The 20,030-nt window shown below is 53.3% G+C and overlaps 1 protein-coding gene and 1 long non-coding RNA gene across 3 annotated transcripts; both read left to right on the forward strand.

Annotated features, from left to right (window-relative positions):
- LOC123650772 lies at positions 1–6,724 on the forward strand. The gene is made up of 3 exons (XR_006739478.1): positions 1–353; positions 5,404–5,537; positions 5,701–6,724. It is a non-coding gene; the product is annotated as an uncharacterized LOC123650772 (long non-coding RNA).
- A 103-nt stretch (positions 6,725–6,827) lies between these two features.
- CDR2L (cerebellar degeneration related protein 2 like) lies at positions 6,828–19,828 on the forward strand. 2 transcript variants are annotated; one of them, XM_045569871.1, is made up of 5 exons: positions 6,828–7,323; positions 14,729–14,841; positions 15,148–15,296; positions 16,138–16,302; positions 17,213–19,828. In XM_045569871.1, the coding sequence occupies exons 1-5, from the start codon at positions 7,245–7,247 to the stop codon at positions 18,102–18,104; spliced, it is 1,398 nt and encodes a 465-aa protein (XP_045425827.1). In that variant the 5' UTR covers positions 6,828–7,244; the 3' UTR covers positions 18,105–19,828. The 2 variants fall into 2 exon arrangements, with proteins under 2 accessions (XP_045425827.1, XP_045425828.1); XM_045569872.1 differs by having other exon boundaries at positions 7,167–7,323; positions 17,240–19,828.
- Positions 19,829–20,030: the final 202 nt, after the last annotated feature.

Raw genomic sequence — 20,030 nt, forward strand, 5'->3', positions numbered from 1 at the left:
AAGCTCTTCCTGCCTGGAATATTTGAACACATTGTTCCTTCTGCCTGGGAGATCCCTCCTCCCACTCTACATATGGCTGTCCCTTTCCCATCCTCTGGGGTCTTACCTTAAAAAGCCTCTTTCCCTGAGAGAGTTCCCATCCCCAGCCACTGTTCTTTCAGCCCTTGGTGTGTTTCCTAAAACTTTTAACACTATTTAAAATCTTTCTGCCTTTTTATTTGTTTTATTTCTGTCTCTCTTACTGAAATTCAAGCTTCGTGTGAGCAGGGACTGGGTCTGTCTTGTTCTCTGCATCCTCAGCACTTAGCACCGGGCCAAGCACACGGCAAGGATTTATTGGATAAATGAACGAGGTAACTCCTGGGTTTCTGGCTTGAGTGATCGTAGAAGGAGGAGGCACTGTCGTAGTTCACTTCAGTCAATAGGAATGACATGTTTTGGCCAACTATTTCTCAGATTCATCTTTTAGTTCTTTTCTGGGCTTTGCAAGTAGGGCAGGGAGATCTGACCTGGGACAAAGGCACAAGACGGGCTGGAAAATGTGGAGTTAGGGGGTCTCTGGGGAGAAGGAGGAAGAAGGAGGGCCAAGGAATATGGTTTTAGAACATTCATTTGTTCATTCTTTGGGCACTGGGCATATACATGCCAGCTGGAGTCCCTGCCCTCAAGGAGTTCTCAGTCTGCCCCATGCAGTGGGGCCACTCGCTGTGATGCAGCTATGAAGAGGCAGTGGGAGCCCAGGCAGCCCACAGTGGGCACATGCGCCTGGGACTTCTCCAAGGGGCTCTTCCTCCAAGGCTCCCAAGGCCTGAAACTTGGCTGCAGGCTTCACCTGCCTCCCGGCCAGGAAGCTAAGGACCCTGCACAGCCCACTTCAGGAGCCCTGCCAGAAAAGGGGTAGTGATGGGCCAGGAATAGATCTTCCAGGCTTAAAAAAATGGCAAGTAATAATCTTCTATAATGATAATAATAATAATAATAATAATAGATCCTAACAGCAAACACTGGCCTGAGCACCCGGCATGCATTAACTCATCGCACCCTCCAATCACACCATGAGGAGCCACCAAAGGAGCAAGGCTGGAGACTGTCAGCATAAGCATCCTAAAGGTCAATCCACTGATGACAGGCCTGGAGGTTTTAAACTGCAGGATTTGAGGTGGACATATGGAGGCACTTCCTGACCACAAAGACTGTGAGAATCTGAAATAATTCCCCTTTCAGAGCAGACAGTTGTCTGGAACAAACTCAGATGGTGCCTGGGGGAAGAGAGGGATGGAGACCAGATGACCTCACTCACTCGAATGTACCGAGCGCCTTACCCCGCCAGGCGCTGACCTCAGACTGGTGGAGGGGACAGATGGGGAGAGATCATTCGGTAGAATGTGCTCCCAGCGCTGGTATAACTGCGTCTGGGGACAGGGAGGGAGGTGCTGCCTCCAAGAGTGTGGGGATCCGAGGAAGGTTTCCTGGTGTCGCCTAATCCTTTGACCTCAATCCAAGATGCGCAGGGTGTGGGGTCCGCCGAGGGCCCGGAGGCGCGGCTGGGCGCCCTCCCCTCCCCCAGCGTGACAGTGTGACTAGGAGTGGCGGGGACCCTCCGACGTCAGCGCAGCCCGCGCGCTCGCCGTCATTTCCGGTGGGCTGGGCTGGACAGGGTGCGGAGGTGGAGGATCCGCAGGGGTGGGCAGTGGAGACCGTGCGCCAGCTGTGGCGTCACCGTCCCCTCCCCCCCCGCGCCCAAGCGGTGCCCGCGGGGAGGGCCTTTCCATCTTCGCGCGGTGGCTGAAAGCTCCTCCGGCTTGGTGTCTGTGCCCTGCTCCCCCACCCAGGGCCCAGACTGGCGTTGCCAGGAAGCTCTAGGAGGCTGTGATGCCCGCAGCATAAGCGCTCCCGGCAGCGGGGGTGTCAAACCGGCCCAGGGGAATCACAGTCGCCAAGGCTTGGGGGCATAGAGCCCACAACAAGGAACGCCATAAGATGTTTCCTGGCACAGAAGAGGTCCCAGGCTCTCGGGGTTACCAAGGTCAGGTGGTGTGAACTTCCTGCTCCTGGGGCAGGGCTCTCCACCCTGCTTTGAGTAAATTACAGGGAAAGGCCTGAAATGGATCCCAGGGCTTTGTTGGCTGGTCGCTCTGGGAGGCTGAGGAATTTCCTCCTTGAAAGGCAGATCTGGTTTTCCTCCTCATGGAATAATTTAGAAAGCACTAAATCTGCCCTGAAGGCTTAGGGAGTGGCCCCACTAGCCTGGGGTTCCTATGAGCCAAATCCGGCAAGGGCCCAGCACAGGCCTGAGGTCATCAGGTACCCTGCTCCTCAGCCAGCCCACAACTCTGAGGGTCACCAGGGCTCCAATCCTCTGTGCCCTGCAGAGGGGGACAGGGAGGCTCCACCACTCTGGCAGCATAGGTTGCCCAGCTTAGCTCACCCCCCAACACCAGCTTCATGGGACCCAGGGGACTGCCATTCAGCCTGAATCACCCTGCCCAGTGTGTGGGCCCATCATTGAGAATCCCACCTTCTCCCACCAACATCTCTGGACTCTGGAAAAAAAGATGCCACCACATCCCCAGTCCCCACTTGCTGACATGGGGACTGCCTATCCCTGCCAGGCAATGCTCCTGTGGCCAGGGCAGGAGGAGGGTGGCTACAGAAAAGGAGAGAATTAGAATAGAAGCATGCTGAAGGAATGGCCAGTGTCGTCAAGGCTAAAGGCTAAGATGACCTAGGAGCTGGATGCTTTTCAAACGTTGGAGTCATCTAAGTTGTCACTGAAGCATCCTTAGCTGCAAGAGTTGAAGGTGAACCTTCAGGTTTGGGCGCTGCCTTTAACTGCTCCAACAAGAGAGAGGCCCTGTGAGCATCCTTGCTGCCTAGGCTGGGGAAACTGAGGTAGCGCTCCCCAGGGCTTGGCCCTCCACTCTTTGCCCATCAGCCCCTACTTGCTTCTAAGGACTTCCTAAGCTCGCTGGGGCAGCCCTGGCCCCTGTGAGTACCGTCCCACAGAGCTGCAGAATGAAGAAATGGGGGACAGTTGGACAGTTGGGGGATATAGAGATGGAATCTGTGACTACAGGTGAGCTTGGTGCCCTGACCAGATCCCTCTGGAACTCAGCCCCCGAATCTGCTTAGACTCAAAATTGTCTACATCTCAATAAATGGTATCATCATTGCCCAGTGACTAGAGCTATTAATAAATCTAAGATGTCCCTCTGATTCCCAGTCAATTCATCTGCATGTCTGTCAGTTCTAACCCCAGATATTTCTCATCTCTCTCCATCCCCACTGCTACAGCCTTGCCCATGCCACTGTTACCATCCTTCTAGACTATTGCAGAAGCCTCCAAATTTGTCTTCTTGCTCCTCTTTCATTCCATACTCTGAAACTAGCAGAGTGGTATTTTACAAATGAAAATAAAAGCCTTTTGTTGATTCACTTTGTCCACTTAGGAAAAAATATCTCAACCCCTTCCCACGGCCCTAAAGAGTTAATCTCATCTCTCCTCTCTCCACTTTGCTCCTTTCCGAAAATCTGTCAAGCTCTTTCCTGCTTCAGGGCCTTTGACCTTGCTGTCTCCTGTGCCTGGAGCACTCTCCCCCCAGAGCCTGGCTTGGCTGCTGCTGTCTCATCCTTTCGGTTTAGCTTAGATGTCACCTTCTGAGACATCTCAGAATGCTTCTCTTGAATGCTAAATCTAAACCGTTCCCCAAACTCACTCTCTCTCTCTCTCTCTCCCCGAATATTGCAATTTGTAATAATTCATTATGTCTCCCCACTAGAATAAAAGCTACACAAGAGCAGAGACAGCCTGAGTCTCAGCCATAGGGTGGCTATTTTTCTTAAGTAAATTTTTTATTAAAGTATAATATATCTTCAGGAAAGTACACACATCTTAAGTGTTCTAGTAGATGAGTTTTCACAAAGTGAACACATCTATGTATCTAGCACCCAGATAAGGAAATAAAATTCTCCCAAATGTGGAGTTATTGTTTAATGGGTACAGAGTTTCAGTTTTACAAGATGAAAAGAGTTATGGAGATGGATATTGGTGACAGTTGTACTGCATTATGAATGTATTTAATACAAGTGAACTGTACACTTAATAAGATGGTTAACCTAGTAAATGTCGATTTACTCTGTCCACTTAGGAAAAAAATACCTTTTTTATGTTACGTGTATTTTATCACAGTAAAAAAAAAATTTTTTTTTTGAGACAAGGTTTCAAGGTTTCACCCTGTCACCAGGGCTAGAGTCATCATTGTTCACTGCAACCTCAAACTCCTGGGCTCAAGTGATCCTCCTGTCTCAGCCTCCCAAGTAGCTGGGAATACAGGCACACATCACTACATCTGGCTAATTTTTCTATTTTTCATAGAGACAGGGGTCTTGCTCTTGCTCAGGGCTGGTCTCAAACTCCTGACCTCAAGCAATCCTCCTGTTTCAGCTTCCAGAGTGCTAGGACTACAGGCATGAGCCACTGCACCCAGGCTTTTAAATTTTTTTTAAATTAAAAATTAATTTAAAAACAACACCACTCCCAACCCCTTAGAGTTCCCCATATCTTCCTGAAGCCAAACATTATCCTGATTAGTTTTGCTAGTTTTGAACTTTGTAAAAGTGGAATCATACTGTATTGCAATAGGCAGAATCATGACCCCCAAAGATATCCATGTCCTAATCCCCAGAATCTCTGAATATGTTATCTTGCACAGCATAAGGGACTTTGTAGATGTGATTAAATTGAGGACCTTGAGATAGGGAGATTTTCTGGATTATTCGGTGGGCCCAGTGTAATATCAAGTGTAGGCAAGAGGGAGGCAGAAGAGGTCAAAGTGATGTGCTATGAGAAAGACTCCACCTTCTGTAGCTGGCTTTGAAAAATGGAGGAAGGGGCCGTGAGCCAATGAATGCGGGCAGCCTCTAGAAGGTGGAAGAGACAAGGAAACAGATTCTCCCCTGGAGCCTCCAGAAGGAATGCAGCTCTGCCAGTGCTTTGACTTTAGCCAGTGGGATCCGTGTCAGACTTCTAAGCTACAGAATTGTAAGATAATAAATTTATGCTGTTTCAAGCCATAAATGTGGGGTCATTTGTTACAGAATCAGTGAGAAATGAATATGAGTATTTACTCTTTGCATCTAGCATCTTTCACTCAACATTTTATTTGTACTATGTAATATTCCATTACACAAACATTCCACATTTTATTTATCAACTGCTGACGGACATTTGAGTTGTTTACAGTGTGGACTATTATGAATAGTGCTGCTAAGAACATTCTTGTACCTGTCTTTTGGCTAACATTGTGTATGTATTTCTGTTGCACGTATACAGGAATAGAATTGCTGGGTTATAGGGTATGCATATATGGTAGCTGGTGTGATGCATCCCTGACTCTCCTTCAGGACAGAAGGACCTAGTCTCCCAGCTGCTGCTGGCTGGCAGTCCCAGCTGCCAGGCCTCAGCTGAAAAGAGCTCCTTTGGCTGAGGTCACACACGTTTCCCGGGGGCAGCTTGAATGACTGGTTGATATATGGAGGTGAGTGGACATGTAAGTCCCTTCCCCTGCTGACACTCAGAATTATTTTGATGGGTCGCCCTAGATTCAAAGCTCTTCAAGGGTCAGAGGAGGCTTTCGCAGAAGCGACATCCCAACCCAGCTTCTCCCTGTCTCCAACCCTGCTGCCTTCCCTTTTCTTCAGATGTTGATCCCGCAAGCATGCCCTGATCAACTTCCTGCACGTCCCTCTCCATCTCCGGATCAACCACCTGGAAACACAACCTGTGACAGCAGCCTGTGTTCAGCTTTCATGGATATTATCAAGCAGGTTTCTAAGGTGGTCGCCCTGATGTATATTCCCACCAGTAGTGTGAAATAGTTTCAGTTGCTCAACACTCTTGCCAACACTAGGTATTGTCTGTCTTTTTTTTAAAGCCACTCAGGTAAGTGGGTAGTGGTAACTCTTGTGGTTTTAACTTGCATTTCTCTTATGACTAAAGAAGTTGAGTACCTTGTTACATGTTTATTGGATCATTTGGACATCCTTTCTCGTGAATTGCCTGGTTAAGTCTTGTTATCCACTTTTCTACTGGTTTGGGTGCCTTTTACTTATGGATCTGCAGGTGTTCTTTTTATATTTTATGCAAGTCTTTTAGTAGGTATATTGCAACATGTATTCGGAGTTGGATATACTGGGAATACCTCAACAGTACCAGCATATGGTGAGTCCTCATAAAAATGAGTTACATGAATGCTTGAGTCTGAAAACTCCTTTAAGGAAAGACTGCTTGGATAGGTGAAACCGTGTATGGTTTTAATGAGTATAATTGGGTATAGGTATAGGTCCAAAGGAGGGGGAAACAGAACCTTAAAGAGAAAGGCACAGAATACAGGTAACACATCCTCAAACTTCGCCACTCTTGGCCAGCAGTTTTCGGCCACAGGCATTCAAATAGTCAACTTCTTAAAGATAATTGTAAATTAATATTCATTAATTCAAAAATGTCCATAGACGATATCAATGGGTCAGCCTGTTCCAGGAGCTGAGGAGCTAGCCGTGAAAAAGACAAAATCCTTGCTTTCAGGAGATCCAGAGAGATGACAACAAGTAAACAAAATAAAATAATTTCAGGTAGCGAGACCTAACTGAAGGAGTCGGGCTTGCAGGGAAGGGCGACGGCGGGTTGGATCCAGCGATTCCCAGAGCAGGGCGCAGGGAGGGTCCCGCCCAGGCCCCGCCTCCATCTTTGCATACGCCTCCTGATTGGCCGCCGGCGGCCGGCCCCACCCTGCGGAGTGGAGCTCTGGAGACGGCAGGCGGGCCCGGCCAAGATGCGGCGGCGGCTCCCGGTGTCGCCGGGTGGGCCGGGGGCAGCGCGAGCCAGAGCCGGGCAGGGGGCGCCCGTCGTGGCACCCGCGCGCTCCTAGCGCCCCAGACCTGCCTGCGAGCCCGGGCCCTCCCTGCCGCCGTCCCGGCCGCCGTCCCCACCCCTCCGCTCTTTGTGCAGCCGCCGCCCGGCGCCCGGGGCTCCGCGGGACCCCCGCCCGGCCATACCGCGGGGGCGCGCCAGGCCCCGCGTGGGCTCCCGGCCGGCGGCCGATGGCGAAGGGGCGCGGCGCGAGCTGGGGCGCTGCAGCCGGAGTCCGCGACGCGGGAGGCCCGGCCCGCCTCCGTCGCATTGTCCCGGGCCCCGAGCCCCGGCCCTGAGCCGCGCCGCCGCAGCACCCGCCCGCCGCCCGCGGGCCATGCGGAGAGCCGCCGGGATGGAGGACTTCTCCGCAGAGGAAGAGGAGCCCTGGTACGACCAGCAGGACCTGGAGCAGGGTGAGCGCCGGGGTGACCAGGGCAGGAAAGCGGGGTGCGCCCCGCGACCCCTGTCCGTTACTCCATTGTTGGGCGGCATCACCCGGGAAGGGCTGGGCTGGACCAGGCGCGCCCGACACCGAGGAGTGATGCCTTTAGAGAACAGGGACTTGGAGAGAGGGGGCGCTGCACGGGAAGCCGCGGCCCGGACGGGCAGAGACCTGCAAAAGTGGGGGGCGGCCTTCCTATTTCCCCGGACGACAGAGCATCAGTCATCCAGCTCGCCCACCCCATCCTAGAGGCAGCACCTGCCCGGCTGCCCCTGGCATTGTTAGGGACTCTGAGTACTGGCGGGGAGTCTCTGGAGGCAGGGAGATGGCTCGCTCGCTATGTTTTGCTGGAAGGGTTGTATGTGTGTAGAGGGAAATTATCTCATTCCAAACGCAGCAGCACCCGTCCCTGCCAGGATTTATGAGCTCTAAGACTCCCAGAAAGTTTCCCCAACTCGCTTCCCACCCAGGCAAGAGTGGTTCAGGGACCATGCTGGTTAAGAAGCCGAAAGCGGAGTCTCCAACCAGCCTTCACCAGGGAGAAGTCCTAGCCCTTCCCTTCCCGGGCCCCCTTCCAAATGGCTCGTGGTTTGAAGGGCATTGGATGTGGGGATTCCGGACAGTGTGCCAAATTAGACCCCAGTAAAGAGAGAGCCACCCCCCAGCCCCCCCAGCCCCATTTCAGGGCAGAAAGGGCGACTGGAAGGGGGTTAGATGCTGATGATGAGGTGGCCTAAGTGACATCACTGGGAGTAGGGGGCGGGGCTATTGGGACAGGAAGGAGGAGGAGGCCAGTGGGAGTGAAGTCAAATCCTCCCTCTCCTCCCACAAGATGCCTCATTCTTGAATGGTCAGAGCCGCTGGGCTGGCGGTCAGGAACCATGTTGAGGGAAAGTGACCTTCCCAAAGTCGACAACAAGCCTGGGGGCGTTGGAGAGGTATGGATACAAGTCTGGCGCAGTTTGTGCCATCAAGCCCTGCTCTGGTGTGCTCACACCCTGGTCCCCAGATAAATGGCTTTGCTCTAGTGTAAGAGACATCTCCCCAGATCCCAGAGCCTTTATTTCCTGGCCCTGACCCACTTCCCCATGCAGCTGAGATTCACTGGCAGATGAGGCTCTGTGCTTGTGCTCAGGACTGTGAGTTAATCAGAGCCTCTGGGGGACCAGTGTGGGACTGGCAGTGCTGGGCTAGACCCTGCCATGGTCTATGCCCTGGACTCTAGCCTCAGCCCTGCTGCCTGGAGTGAGATGCCCTGCACTGACTCTCGCAACCCCCTCCCCCATTCTGGGCATTAACACCAAAACTTTTCCACAAACACCTATCAGGCTCCACTTAGTACCAGGCACCGTCTTGGGGGCTGGTAATAGTTACAGCCCTGACCCTCAAGGTGTACCCCGGCAGGTGAAGGAGGTGGGCTTGTAACTAAACTACAGCATTATGGGCACAGGAAGCAGTGGGGAGGGCTTCCTGGAAGAAGCAGGCTTAGAAGGAAAGATTGGAAGCTGAGTTCTTGGGAAGATGGCCCTCAGGGAGGCAGATGCTAATATTGTTGCTGTCTCATTTAATCCCTGCACCCCTAAGACAGGCTTTGACACTGTGCCTGGCCCAGAGGTGGGAGTAGAGGTGGGAGATGTGCAGCTTCTCAAGAGGGAGAGGTATCTGAGGTTCCAGCTGGGCTGGGTGGCCATGCTCTGGGGCTGGGTGAGAGATGGGCCCTGCTGGTCTGCAGCAGTCAGCCTGGCCCAGCATCCCCAGTGGTAGCCAGAGCCCAGGAACAAGGAGGGAAACCAGAAATGAGACAATCTCAGAAGAAACTGGAACTTTCTGCCAAAAACCAGATGTCTGCTTGCCATGGGCCACATTCTGTGCTGAGCCTGGGAACATAATTTCTACACTCAAGGGACTCTGCATTACGTCAGAAGAAACAGAAATGGGATGAAACTGACAATGTGTCAGAGTGTGAGGGGTTCTGCAGCTCTCCTCCCCGCCACAGTGAGAACAGAGACTCAGGGGTATGCAGAGGCCCCTTTGAGCTGCAAGGCAGAGAGGGGCTCCCCAGGCAGAGGGAGGAAGGAAAGAAGGAGGGGAGCAGGCAGGCATTTCAGGGGAAGGGACACTTGTACCAAGACATGAAGGGACACAAGAAGACTGGAAAGTAGGCATAGGCGGTGGGAGGCTGGAGGGAGTCCCAGGCACAGTTACTGAGGCACCACCCCCATGTGCCCACCCCCTACTCTGCCTCTGGGGGCCAGGCATGGGGACCTGGATGGTAGGATGGAGCTGGGACCAAAGTCCAGCTACACTGGTGATCAGGTGGCTGTTGTGTCCCCCTTCCCAACACCTAATCCCCAAATTCTCATCTGCCCCTGTGCTGCCTGGTTGTCCTGAGTGGTCCAGGAAGTGGTTTTTTCCTGTAGCCACCTGGTCTCCCCTCCATGTCTGTTTCCCCCTGTCCCAAGGGTAGGTCCCAACTTCACTTTCTAGTAGCTTGGCCATAGAGATCCTGTTTGACTTTGCTGCTCTGTCCCGGTGGAGGGGAGCAGTCGGGACATGTGAGGTCCTAGATTTTCACTGTGTTCTCTGTGCCCACTGCCACAAGCACCTGTAAAAGTAGAAAAAGCCATTAATTATTAAGCACTAACACTCTCTCTCTGCCCACCTCCCTCCCCCACCTTGAGCCAGGCGTGACAGGCCCTGTGGGTACCTCTTTCCAGGCTGAGAGATGGCTGCTGAGTCACAGATTTGAGTCCTGGGACCCACCACTCCTGCCCTGCCTAGGCTGACCTGTGTCCTCAGCCTTAGGAGAGCTGTGACACGGCAGTGCAGGGAGCTCCTTCCTCCCCACAGGTTACCCCAAAGGTGACCTGACCCTGATTCTGGAGACCCAGAGTTCTTGACAATCGTGCCCTGGAAGCTAGGGGTGGGAGATGACAGCCTGGCCAGGTGGCCAGGTGGTAACTCGCATCCTCCGCCTGGAACCCACTTCCCTACCTTTGTCTCCACTTCCCTGTGCGGACTCCATCCCTTTCCCGTCCTTTTGCTCTGCAGTCTGTCATAGCCCAGCCAGTGAGGTGCCATGGGATTTCGAGGTTTCTCTTCAAAGATGTCCCCTCAGCTCCTCAGCCATCCCTTCTCAGGCCTCTGGGACATGCTTCACATAAAACCACTAAAGCCCACTGAAGGAGACCCCAGAAAGCCCCGTTGTCCAGGCAGGGGAGGTGCCAGCCCAGACTCCGTACCTTCCCTGGCTTGGTGCAGTGTGACCATTAATCTGGCGGGGGCGGGCTGTTTAGTTACTCCGCTTCTACTTCCTGCCTTGCCAGCTCCCCCTTCTGCTCCCAGGCCTCCCTCCCCAGCCTGGAGCGGGCACCAGCCAGCAGCTCTCAGCTAGGTGGCATCCTCCCCCTAGCACTTGACTGCTCTCAGCCCCCCGCACTGCAGCTTCTCCACTTCCCGTGATCCCTCTGGCAGCTGTGGCCAGCTTAGCTTGCACTGTGATCCAGTTTCCCTGAAACGTCTGAGCTCCTGCCCCTCCACCCCAAAACAGCTTCTACTGTGTCTTCCCTTCCTCCCCATCCCCGAGTCTCTAGGCGGCCCAGGTCACATTCTCTGCCTTCGAAGGGCAACCTTCAATGTCCCTGGTTTATAGTGTGGTATATACCGCGGGGCCTGCCAGGGTTAGGAGTATACACACAGCCCAGACACTTACCTAGAAGGAGGGCATGATGTTGCATTGCACTGGGCCTCTCCTCCCTCCCCCTCTGTGGCCTTGGACTCTAGTTAAGCTGCAGGAGCTCCACGCAGACCACCACGTGAAGTGCATCCCCTGATGCCTCTGCAGGGGGAGGAATCAGTAGCGGTGGCCTCTTCACAGACCACCTAACAGTTTCCAAGGGGGAAACATTTAGCAGGGTGTTCCTTCTCATTTATATCTGAACTACTGGATCCTGTTTGGGGACGAGCTGAATGCTCACCATCCCATTAGGGAAACTGGGAAGATGGCGTGGCGCTGTCATCACGAACCGTGGGCGGTCTTGCTGCACTCTCCAGTTACTGCTAAGCACAACCTAACACAGGGTTGTAGCTCAACGATCTTAACATCCAACTTCACACTTTGTAGACACCTCCAGACTTTCCCACCTTATAGTTAAATTCCTACAGCAAGTGTCCTCATTCTCTTACTAGGTTTATTTTAGGTAACTAGATTTTCTTGGCGTCCTCATCAGAAAGCTAATTGCTCAAGGCTAAAGGTTACCTGTGATATATAATTTAGTTTTTTTTAACGGCTGAGGTAGGTGTTTGGGGAAGCTGCTTTCGTTTTTGCAGGCTAAGTTGTGGCGACCTTGCACTAAGATAGCAGCTTTGCACTCCTGCTCCGGATGGCATCTGGGCACGAGGCCCTCCTCTGGCTTAGGCCCAGCCTGGAGGCTCCACTCTGGCTCTTGCAAACCTCACCTCTGTGTGTCAGGGCAGTCTCTGGGTTTGTTCCTGTCAGGCAGCTTGGCCTTTTGTCCAGGCCTGGTGGCTGGTCAGTCCCCTCTGGCTTTCAGAGGTGACTCAGTCCTGCCCCCAGCTTGGCTGAAAGAAAGCCCGAGGCTCTGCCCCAGACTGCCCACCAAGAGTCACCGCCCTCAGCGCTTGTCTGAGAGGAAGACCGCCACCCCAGACCTGTCCGATGCGTAGCAAAGCTCTCAGCCGAAACAACTGTATTTAGGAAGCTTGCCCAGAGGGAGTACAGAGCCCATCCATCCTCTGGGGACCCTAGAACTATCAGTATGTGTAAAAAGGGAAAGAGCTGAATCCCTGGACCACATCATACTGGCCCCAGCGGAGCCGTCTTTATGGATCTTGATCTGGATTTACACCGCCAGCCTAGATTGAGAGCTGTTTAAGAAACAGCTTCATAAAGTGAAAAAGACCAATGCTTTCCTGGACAGTCTTTTGGCAGAATAAATCAAAAAGGCCTACCCTTTGTCCCAGTGATTCTGTTTCCAGGAAAGAGACCTAAGGAAATAGGCAATGATTCGCACAAATGTTTTGTACAATGAAGTTAATTACAGTTTCGTTTTTAATAGAGAAAAAATTGAAAGACACCCTAAAGGTCCAACACTAAGTTCTATTTAGGGACAGTTATATGGACACCTGTATACAATAGAATATTCTACATCCACTAAAAATGATCATATAGATTTATGTTGACACAAAAAGCTACCCATGGCGTATTGATAAATGCAGGTACAGTAAAATATGACTCTGTTTACACAAAATTATATCTATAGGTGTTTAGAGCACAGAGAACTGTTTGGAAGGATGGCCACCAAATGTTAACAGCATCTTTCTCTAGGTGGTATATTTCCTTTTCTTTCTTCTACTCCGTTTCTCCCCTCGTCCCAGGCCACATACATAGAGTGTAATTTTAATTACTTGTGAATGACATTATTCTTTCATAACCATTTCAGGCCATGTCCATTTGTTTCTGGAATTCCCAACTATAGATCTAAGATTGTTTAGGAGGTATAGTTTCCAGTAATTTTTTTATCATTGCTTTTTAACCTTTATGTACTTTTTAAAAAAATCACGCATGCCTTAAGAAAAACATTAAAGCTAGTTAGCTATAATCACAGCATTCTGGGAGGCCAAGGCGGGAGGATTGCTTGAGGCCAGGAATTCAAGACCAGGCTGAGCAACCATAGCAAGACCCCATCTCTACAAAAAATTTAAAAAAATCAGCCAGGCACAGTGGCACATGCCTGTAGTCCCAGCTACTCTAGAGGCTGAAGCAGGAGGATGGCTTGAGCCTAGGAGTTCGAGGCTGCAGTGAGCTATGATTGTGCCATTGCACACTAGCCTGAATGACGAAGTGAGACCCTGTCTCAATAAACCAATAAATAATTAAGAACCCAGCCTTGTGAAACTTGGCCTGAGCTTGCTCTAAGGATCTCTTATCACCCTGCCTGACTCTTTTTAGAAATGAAGGGAATAATAAATATATTTAATATGTATATGCATAGTGCTAGGGGTTGTATCTATTCCAAAATCTAGGTACCATCGCACAAGTCAGACCTACAAAGAGAAGTTTTAGCGATTTCAGTGCCTCCACTTCCTTCTAACCTCTTCCCCCACCACCCCCAACATCCCCTAAAAACTGGACAGATTCTCTCCCAGCCTCTCTGATGGGTGCTCATTTACTTTTTGCTAGGGTGTGGGAGGGGAGGTTCCAGTCCTACAAGTTACAAGAACTAGGGCTATTGGAGGAGGATAGTTTTGCCACCCAAGGAAAGTAGAAGGTTTGAGAAAAGAGCATGTATTACTAGTATGGAATGGTACCCAACTGGGGTAAGGATACCTGAATTCTACTCCCAGAATGGCCATAAACCAAATGGTGGCCTTGGGCTAGTCACTCTTCACTCTCCTGCCTGTCATCCATCAAATGAAGAAGTTGGGCGAAAGAGTTCTGAATCCTCATCTAATTCTAATACTCAGCAAGCCCTTCTGCCCTCTCTGCCTCTTAGTGAGCTCCTATTCACCCTTCCAAGCCCAACATGAAGGCTGCCCATTTGTCTGAGCTTCCCATCACCCCCAGGAAGAGTGAAGCCCTCCCTTACCTCTCATCCTAGGGCACTTTGCTCCTATGTCTGTGGATGCTCTTACCACATTCCACTCATTCTTTCAAAAAAGATTTATTTATTATGCACTGATTCTGTGCCAGGTAGTGCCCTAGGCACTGAGGATACCAGTGAACAAAACAGATAAAAATCCATGCCCCAGCCAGGTGCCATGGCAAATGCTTGTAGTCCCAGCTACTTGGGAGGCTGAAGCTGGAGGATCACTCGAACCCAGGAGCTCAAGGCTGCAGTGAACCATAGTCACATCTATGAATGGCCACTGTAATTCAGCCTGGGCAACATAGTGAGATGCTATTTCTAAAAAAAAAAAAAAATCCCTGTGCCATGAGCTCACAATTAGTTCGGGGAGATGAACAAGATAAATGAGTAACATGTTTGGTAAGTTAGATGGTGCTAAGTGCTAAGGAGAAAAATTATTGGGGGGAAAGAGTGCAGGGCAGTGGAAGTTGCAAATTTGAATCAAGTGGTTAGGGAAAGACCCCCTGGAAAATGTGACATTTAAGCACAGACTTAAAGGAAAGGGGGAGCAAGCTCTGGGAGGGTCAGGAAAGGACCAGAAGTGACAGTCAATGCATAGGCTTAGCTCCTGGCTTACATCCCCTCCCAGGCCTCAAGGCTCCCTGTGTCTTGGTTGCCTAGCCCCCCCCCGCCCCCCGCCACAGTGGATTCTCTGAACATTAATGGGGGTCCTCTGTCTTTGTTCTCATGCTGCTCATGTTTCTCTCACCCTCTCATCCCTCCCCACAGACTTACACCTGGCTGCGGAGCTGGGGAAGACTCTGCTGGAGAGGAACAAGGAGCTGGAGGAGTCCCTGCAGCAGATGTACTCCACCAACGAGGAACAAGTGCAGGAGATCGAGGTGAGGGGCCATGCAGGCCCTGTATGTACTTGCCCCACCCATCAGAGGCCCCTTGGCCCACATGTGCCTTTGTGAAACTTAGAAAAAGGCACTCACTTAGCGATACAACCTTGGCTCAACAGCCTTGCACAGTTCACTACCTGCACAACTATCCCAGGCAGCCCTATTTTACTGTCTTTACCCCTCAATCAGCTGAAGACAAATATTTCAAAGCAAACCTGTCCTTAGAAGTGGGAGTAGGGCCCAGACAGAGACATTTGCCCCTACCCCATTCTAAAAGGTTATTCATTGCCCCCTGGCCCCCAGTACCTGACCAAGCAGCTGGATACTCTGCGGCATGTGAACGAGCAGCATGCCAAAGTGTACGAGCAGTTGGACCTGACAGCCCGAGACCTGGAGCTGACCAACCAGAGGCTGGTGCTGGAGAGCAAGGCTGCTCAGCAGAAGATCCATGGGTGAGGGCCCGGCTGAGGGCTGGGGAGCGGATGAGCGAGAGGCCCAGGGCTGGGTGTGCACATGGGTCTACGGACTTGTGGGTATGACTCATGCACTTCTCCCTAAAAACCTAGGATGACAGTGAGTTTGCCCTTGTCGATTTTTCATGGTTTAACATTTAGGCCACAACCCTTCTTTAAGCATCAACTGTGCACCAGGGTCTGTTTTATTTTTCAATTTTTAATTTCATTTTTAGACAGGCTCTTATTCTGTTACCCATGCTGGAGTGTAGTGGCATGATCATAGCTCGCTGCAGCCTCCAACTCCTGGGCTCAATCAATCCTCCTGTTTCAGCCTCCCAGGTAGCTAGGATACAGGCACGTGCTACCATGCCCGGCTGATTTTTAAAGTTTTTTGTAGAGATGGGGTCCTGCTATATTGCCCAGGCTGGTCTCAAACTCCTGCAGGCTCTGTTTTAGACACTGAGGATACAATGGTGGAGATACAAAGATGCTGTCCCACCACTGGGAGCTCACAGCTTGGGAGAGAAGGCAGGCGTGTAAATATTCTATTTCAGTGCAGGATGATAAGTGATAGAGAAGTGTACAAGGAACTGAGGTGGCAGAGAGGAGGAGTGATCGGCTTGACCTGGGAGGTATGGAAGAAGAGTGGATCCTTAGGCATGCACAGAGTTCCCCGTCTGACCCCCGGGCTAGGCAGCACAGCTCCAGGGTTCCTGCCTGTCTCCTACCCCACATCCCTCCATCAGCAGGGAGCCATAGCGCAGTAAGGTGGGCTGGCCCTCTCCCCTTAAAACCTCTCCCTTGCATGTCCCCTGCCCCGCCCCACCCCACCCCCCAGGCTGACGGAGACCATTGAGCGCCTGCAGGCCCAGGTGGAGGAGCTGCAGGCCCAGGTGGAGCAGCTGAGGGGCCTGGAGCAGCTGCGAGTGCTCCGGGAGAAACGGGAACGCAGGCGTACCATCCACACCTTCCCCTGCCTCAAGGAGCTGTGCACCAGCCCCCGGTAGGTGAGGGCACTACTCTGTGTCTCTGAGTCCCCAGGGCTGCCAGCCAGGGCAGGGGAGAGGCAGCAGGTGGGAACAAGATGGTGCATCGTCCAGGCCATGAGAGAAGCTAGTCCTGTTCCTAATGACAGTCATAGCTGCTGGCATTTACTGAGTGCTGATTTAATTCTCATTGCAACACTGCGAGGGGTGTTTTGTTATGCCCACTACCCAGATGAGAAAATTGAAGCTCAGAGGTTATGTGTCTTACCCAAGGTCACTTGTTTAGTAAGAGGCACAGCCAGAATTCTAACCCAGGAGGGGTCAACCACTGTACTTTTCAATTTCCATCAAATCTAAGACCTGACAACTGTTACACTTAATAAGGTAAGAATACCTATCACATATTTAGTGGGTGTTTCAGTAAGAGTCCTGGTAGGAAATAGTGCCTCACACAGAGGAACAGAGAAGTTAATAAAGAAGAGGTGTGGGCAAGGAGTAGGGAAACCACGGGGACACTACAGTGCCCGAGGCTGCAGCAGACAGGGGAGCTGTTCCCAGCCCTAGGCAAGGGGCAAGGGGAAGAGAAAAGGCTGCGCCGGCAGTGACCATGGAGAGAACCCAGGGAGGACGTACCCGCAGCCTCCCTCTGCCCCTCCCGCCTCCCAGTGCCTCCCACAGGCTGAGCTCTGGAGTGAGAAGACCTGGCTGGGGCCGCAGTTGGTGGTCAGCCTCCCCGGCAGAGAGCAGGGGAGAAGGGAGAAGGGAGAAGGGTGAAGGATGAAGGGTGGAGAGTGGATGGGGAGGGGCAAACGGAACTCCAGCCCAGTGCACAAGAGATTTGTAAGGACCGAGGCTGGGCTGTGGGGCCCTGGCCATGACCTCTGCCCCGCCCCCTGCCCCCTGCCGCCTACCCCCTCTCCCCGCCAGGTGCAAAGATGCCTTCCGCCTCCACAGTTCCTCCCTGGAGCTGGGCCCGCGGCCCCTGGAGCAGGAGAACGAGCGGCTGCAGACCCTGGTGGGGGCGCTGCGCTCCCAGGTGAGCCAGGAGCGGCAGCGCAAGGAGCGCGCGGAGCGCGAGTACACGGCGGTGCTGCAGGAGTACTCGGAGCTCGAGCGGCAGCTGTGCGACATGGAGGCCTGCCGCCTGCGCGTGCAGGAGCTGGAGGCCGAGCTGCTGGAGCTGCAGCAGATGAAGCAGGCCAAGACCTACCTGCTGGGGCGGGAGGACCAGCTGGCTGAGGCTCTGCTGGCGCCCCTCACCCAGGCCCCTGAGGCCGACGACCCCCAACCGGGCCGCGGGGAGGACCCAGGTGCCCAGGACGGTGTCCCCTCGCCAGCCGCCTCCCCGGGTCACGCAGTGCGCAAGAGTTGCAGCGACACGGCCCTCAACGCCATCGTGGCCAAAGACCCGGCCAGTCGGCATGCGGGCAACCTGACGCTGCACGCCAACAGCGTGCGCAAGCGGGGCATGTCCATCCTGCGCGAGGTGGACGAGCAGTACCACGCGCTGCTCGAGAAGTATGAGGAGCTGCTGAGCAAGTGCCGGCAGCACGGGGCGGGCGTGCGGCATGCCGGCGTGCAGACCTCGAGGCCCATCTCCCGCGACAGCTCGTGGAGGGACCTGCGGGGGGGCGAGGAGGGCCAGGGGGAGGCCAAGGCCGGGGAGAAAAGCCTGAGCCAGCACGTGGAGGCCGTGGACAAGCGGCTGGAGCAGAGCCAGCCCGAATACAAGGCTCTCTTCAAGGAGATCTTCTCCAGGATCCAGAAGACCAAGGCTGACATCAATGCCACCAAAGTCAAGACGCACAGCAGCAAGTGACCCTTTCCTGGCCTGCATGCTTGGACCGCGCATCCTCTGGTGAGGGAGAGCCTTTAGCAGCAATACATCACAGCACGCGGCTGCTCCAGAGGCGCATGAGACATGGGTCCCTCTGATCTGGGAGCACAGCACGTTCCCTGATGATGTGGGAGGCGGCCAACCTGTCCTGCCTCCCAAGAGCCCTTGGCCACCTGCATCAGCCCAAAGGCGCAGCTCAGAGTTTCAAAGCCAAATGTCCCCACTCCCCCCAGGATCCCCATGCTCTCCCAGCCCCCGGCTTGCTGACCCTGGGCCTCACCCTCAGATTGGTGGCCAGGCTTCTGCAGGCCTTTCTGGATTATTTGGCTTTTTAAATTTTTTCCAAAGTTTGTTTTTTCTGAGAGATTTGCCATTAGAGGTCTCCTTGACCCCTCGCCACAACTGGAAACACTTGAAAGGGGACCCCAGAGCCACTGTTTCAGGTTTCAGGGGTCTCCTGGACCACCCACTGCTTCTCCCCAGCTGTGATGCTCCCACGTTTCCTTAGCACCAGCTGCCCCAACCCGGGGTCCTGACCAGGTCAGAGACGGCCCCTGCCTTGCAGAGCAGGAGGCCTCAGCCAGGCCCGAGTGCCCCCTGATCCAGCCCTGCCAAGGCCAGGCTTCTCCCCGGAGACCCTCAGCTCACAGCAGATCTGTAGCCAATCAGAGGAGGGGAAGAGGGAGCCCCTGGCAGAGCCGTGCACCATTTCCCTCAGAGCCAGCCCCTCCAGGTCCAACCCAGACACGCCTGCTGGGGCTGTTAAGCCTTCCAGGGGCTGGGGCGGTGGGAGCCCCCATCTCTGTACACTGCCTCCCACTCACCAAGCTTGGCTTCTGCCTCCCCTCTCTTCACCTGCCCACATCTCAGGGACCATGATGTCTCATTCATTCCATGCTCCCCACAGGCCAACCCTGGCACAGGTCACATCTGCAGTCCCCAGAATGTCCTGGGCATGTGCCACCAGCCAGTGGTCTCAGTGTCCACTCCTACCCCCGCTTCACTGGGGACTGTCAGATCCTCACCCCACACCGAGTAGTATTGAATTGGGACAGGGATAAGAAATGTGTCCCCTCTCTCCCTCCGATAAAATGCCTGCTTTTAACCTCCCGCTTTTGGGGGGGGGGGCTTTTGAGGACCCAGCTGGGTTAGGGGTTTAATCTTTTGGTTTAAGACTTCAGAGAGTCAACCTTCAAGAGATGCCCACGTCCCCAGCTTGCCCTGGCCAGTCCTTCAGTTCTGGTTCCTTCTGCTGCCCTTCCTGAGACCCTAGAAATCAGAGGAGCCATACAGTCCAGTGGAAGGCGGTGGCCCTGGCCTCTGTGCCAGGAACCCATTGGGAACCTTCATGCCTTACTTATTTGTAATGGGTACGGGGTTTTCTTAACACACATGCCCGACCTCCCTGGAGACACCACCCTGCTCTCCGGGCGGCACTGTGATGCGAGCTGGCAGCTGGGTCCTTCCGTTCATGCAACTTGGAACCTTTTGTCCTTTGGGCTGGGCAGCTCCTGGCCCTCCTTGTGTCTCTGTTATCTGGGGGGAGGAGTGGAGGGAGAGGGTGGGGGAAGAGCTCTGGCCTGTCTGCCCCCAGCTCTGTAGTGGCTGACCAGCGTCGCCTTTGAAGTATATGTGAGAGAAATATATTTACAAATGCTTTATTCTCCTCTTTAATAAAAAACGCATCAGTATTCTAAAAGCAGAAATAGCCTCAGTCCCTTCTCTGTGTGTTATGCACCTGCCTCCCATCACGCACAGCTACAGGGAGAGGGTGGCACCCCTAGTGCCGCTCCCCCATGTCCCTATGGGGTCCTCTACGGCCACTCGGGCCTGAGTTCTCAGCTCTCCCTCCTCGCTTCCCCATGATTGGTGGCTGAGTGGCTCTAAATAGCAGGCTCTCTGCGGAGT

Source organism: Lemur catta, chromosome 15, assembly GCF_020740605.2.
Source record: "Lemur catta isolate mLemCat1 chromosome 15, mLemCat1.pri, whole genome shotgun sequence".
Lineage (NCBI taxonomy): Eukaryota > Metazoa > Chordata > Mammalia > Primates > Lemuridae > Lemur > Lemur catta.

Bases quoted from the DNA above. Each gene is read 5' to 3' on its own strand.
- CDR2L (XM_045569871.1), top strand. From the start codon at position 7,245: ATGCGGAGAGCCGCCGGGATGGAGGACTTCTCCGCAGAGGAAGAGGAG. The intron at 7,324-14,728 runs GTGAGCGCCGGG...CCCTCCCCACAG, and splicing joins CCAGCAGGACCTGGAGCAGG to ACTTACACCTGGCTGCGGAG. The intron at 16,303-17,212 runs GTAGGTGAGGGC...TCTCCCCGCCAG, and splicing joins GAGCTGTGCACCAGCCCCCG to GTGCAAAGATGCCTTCCGCC.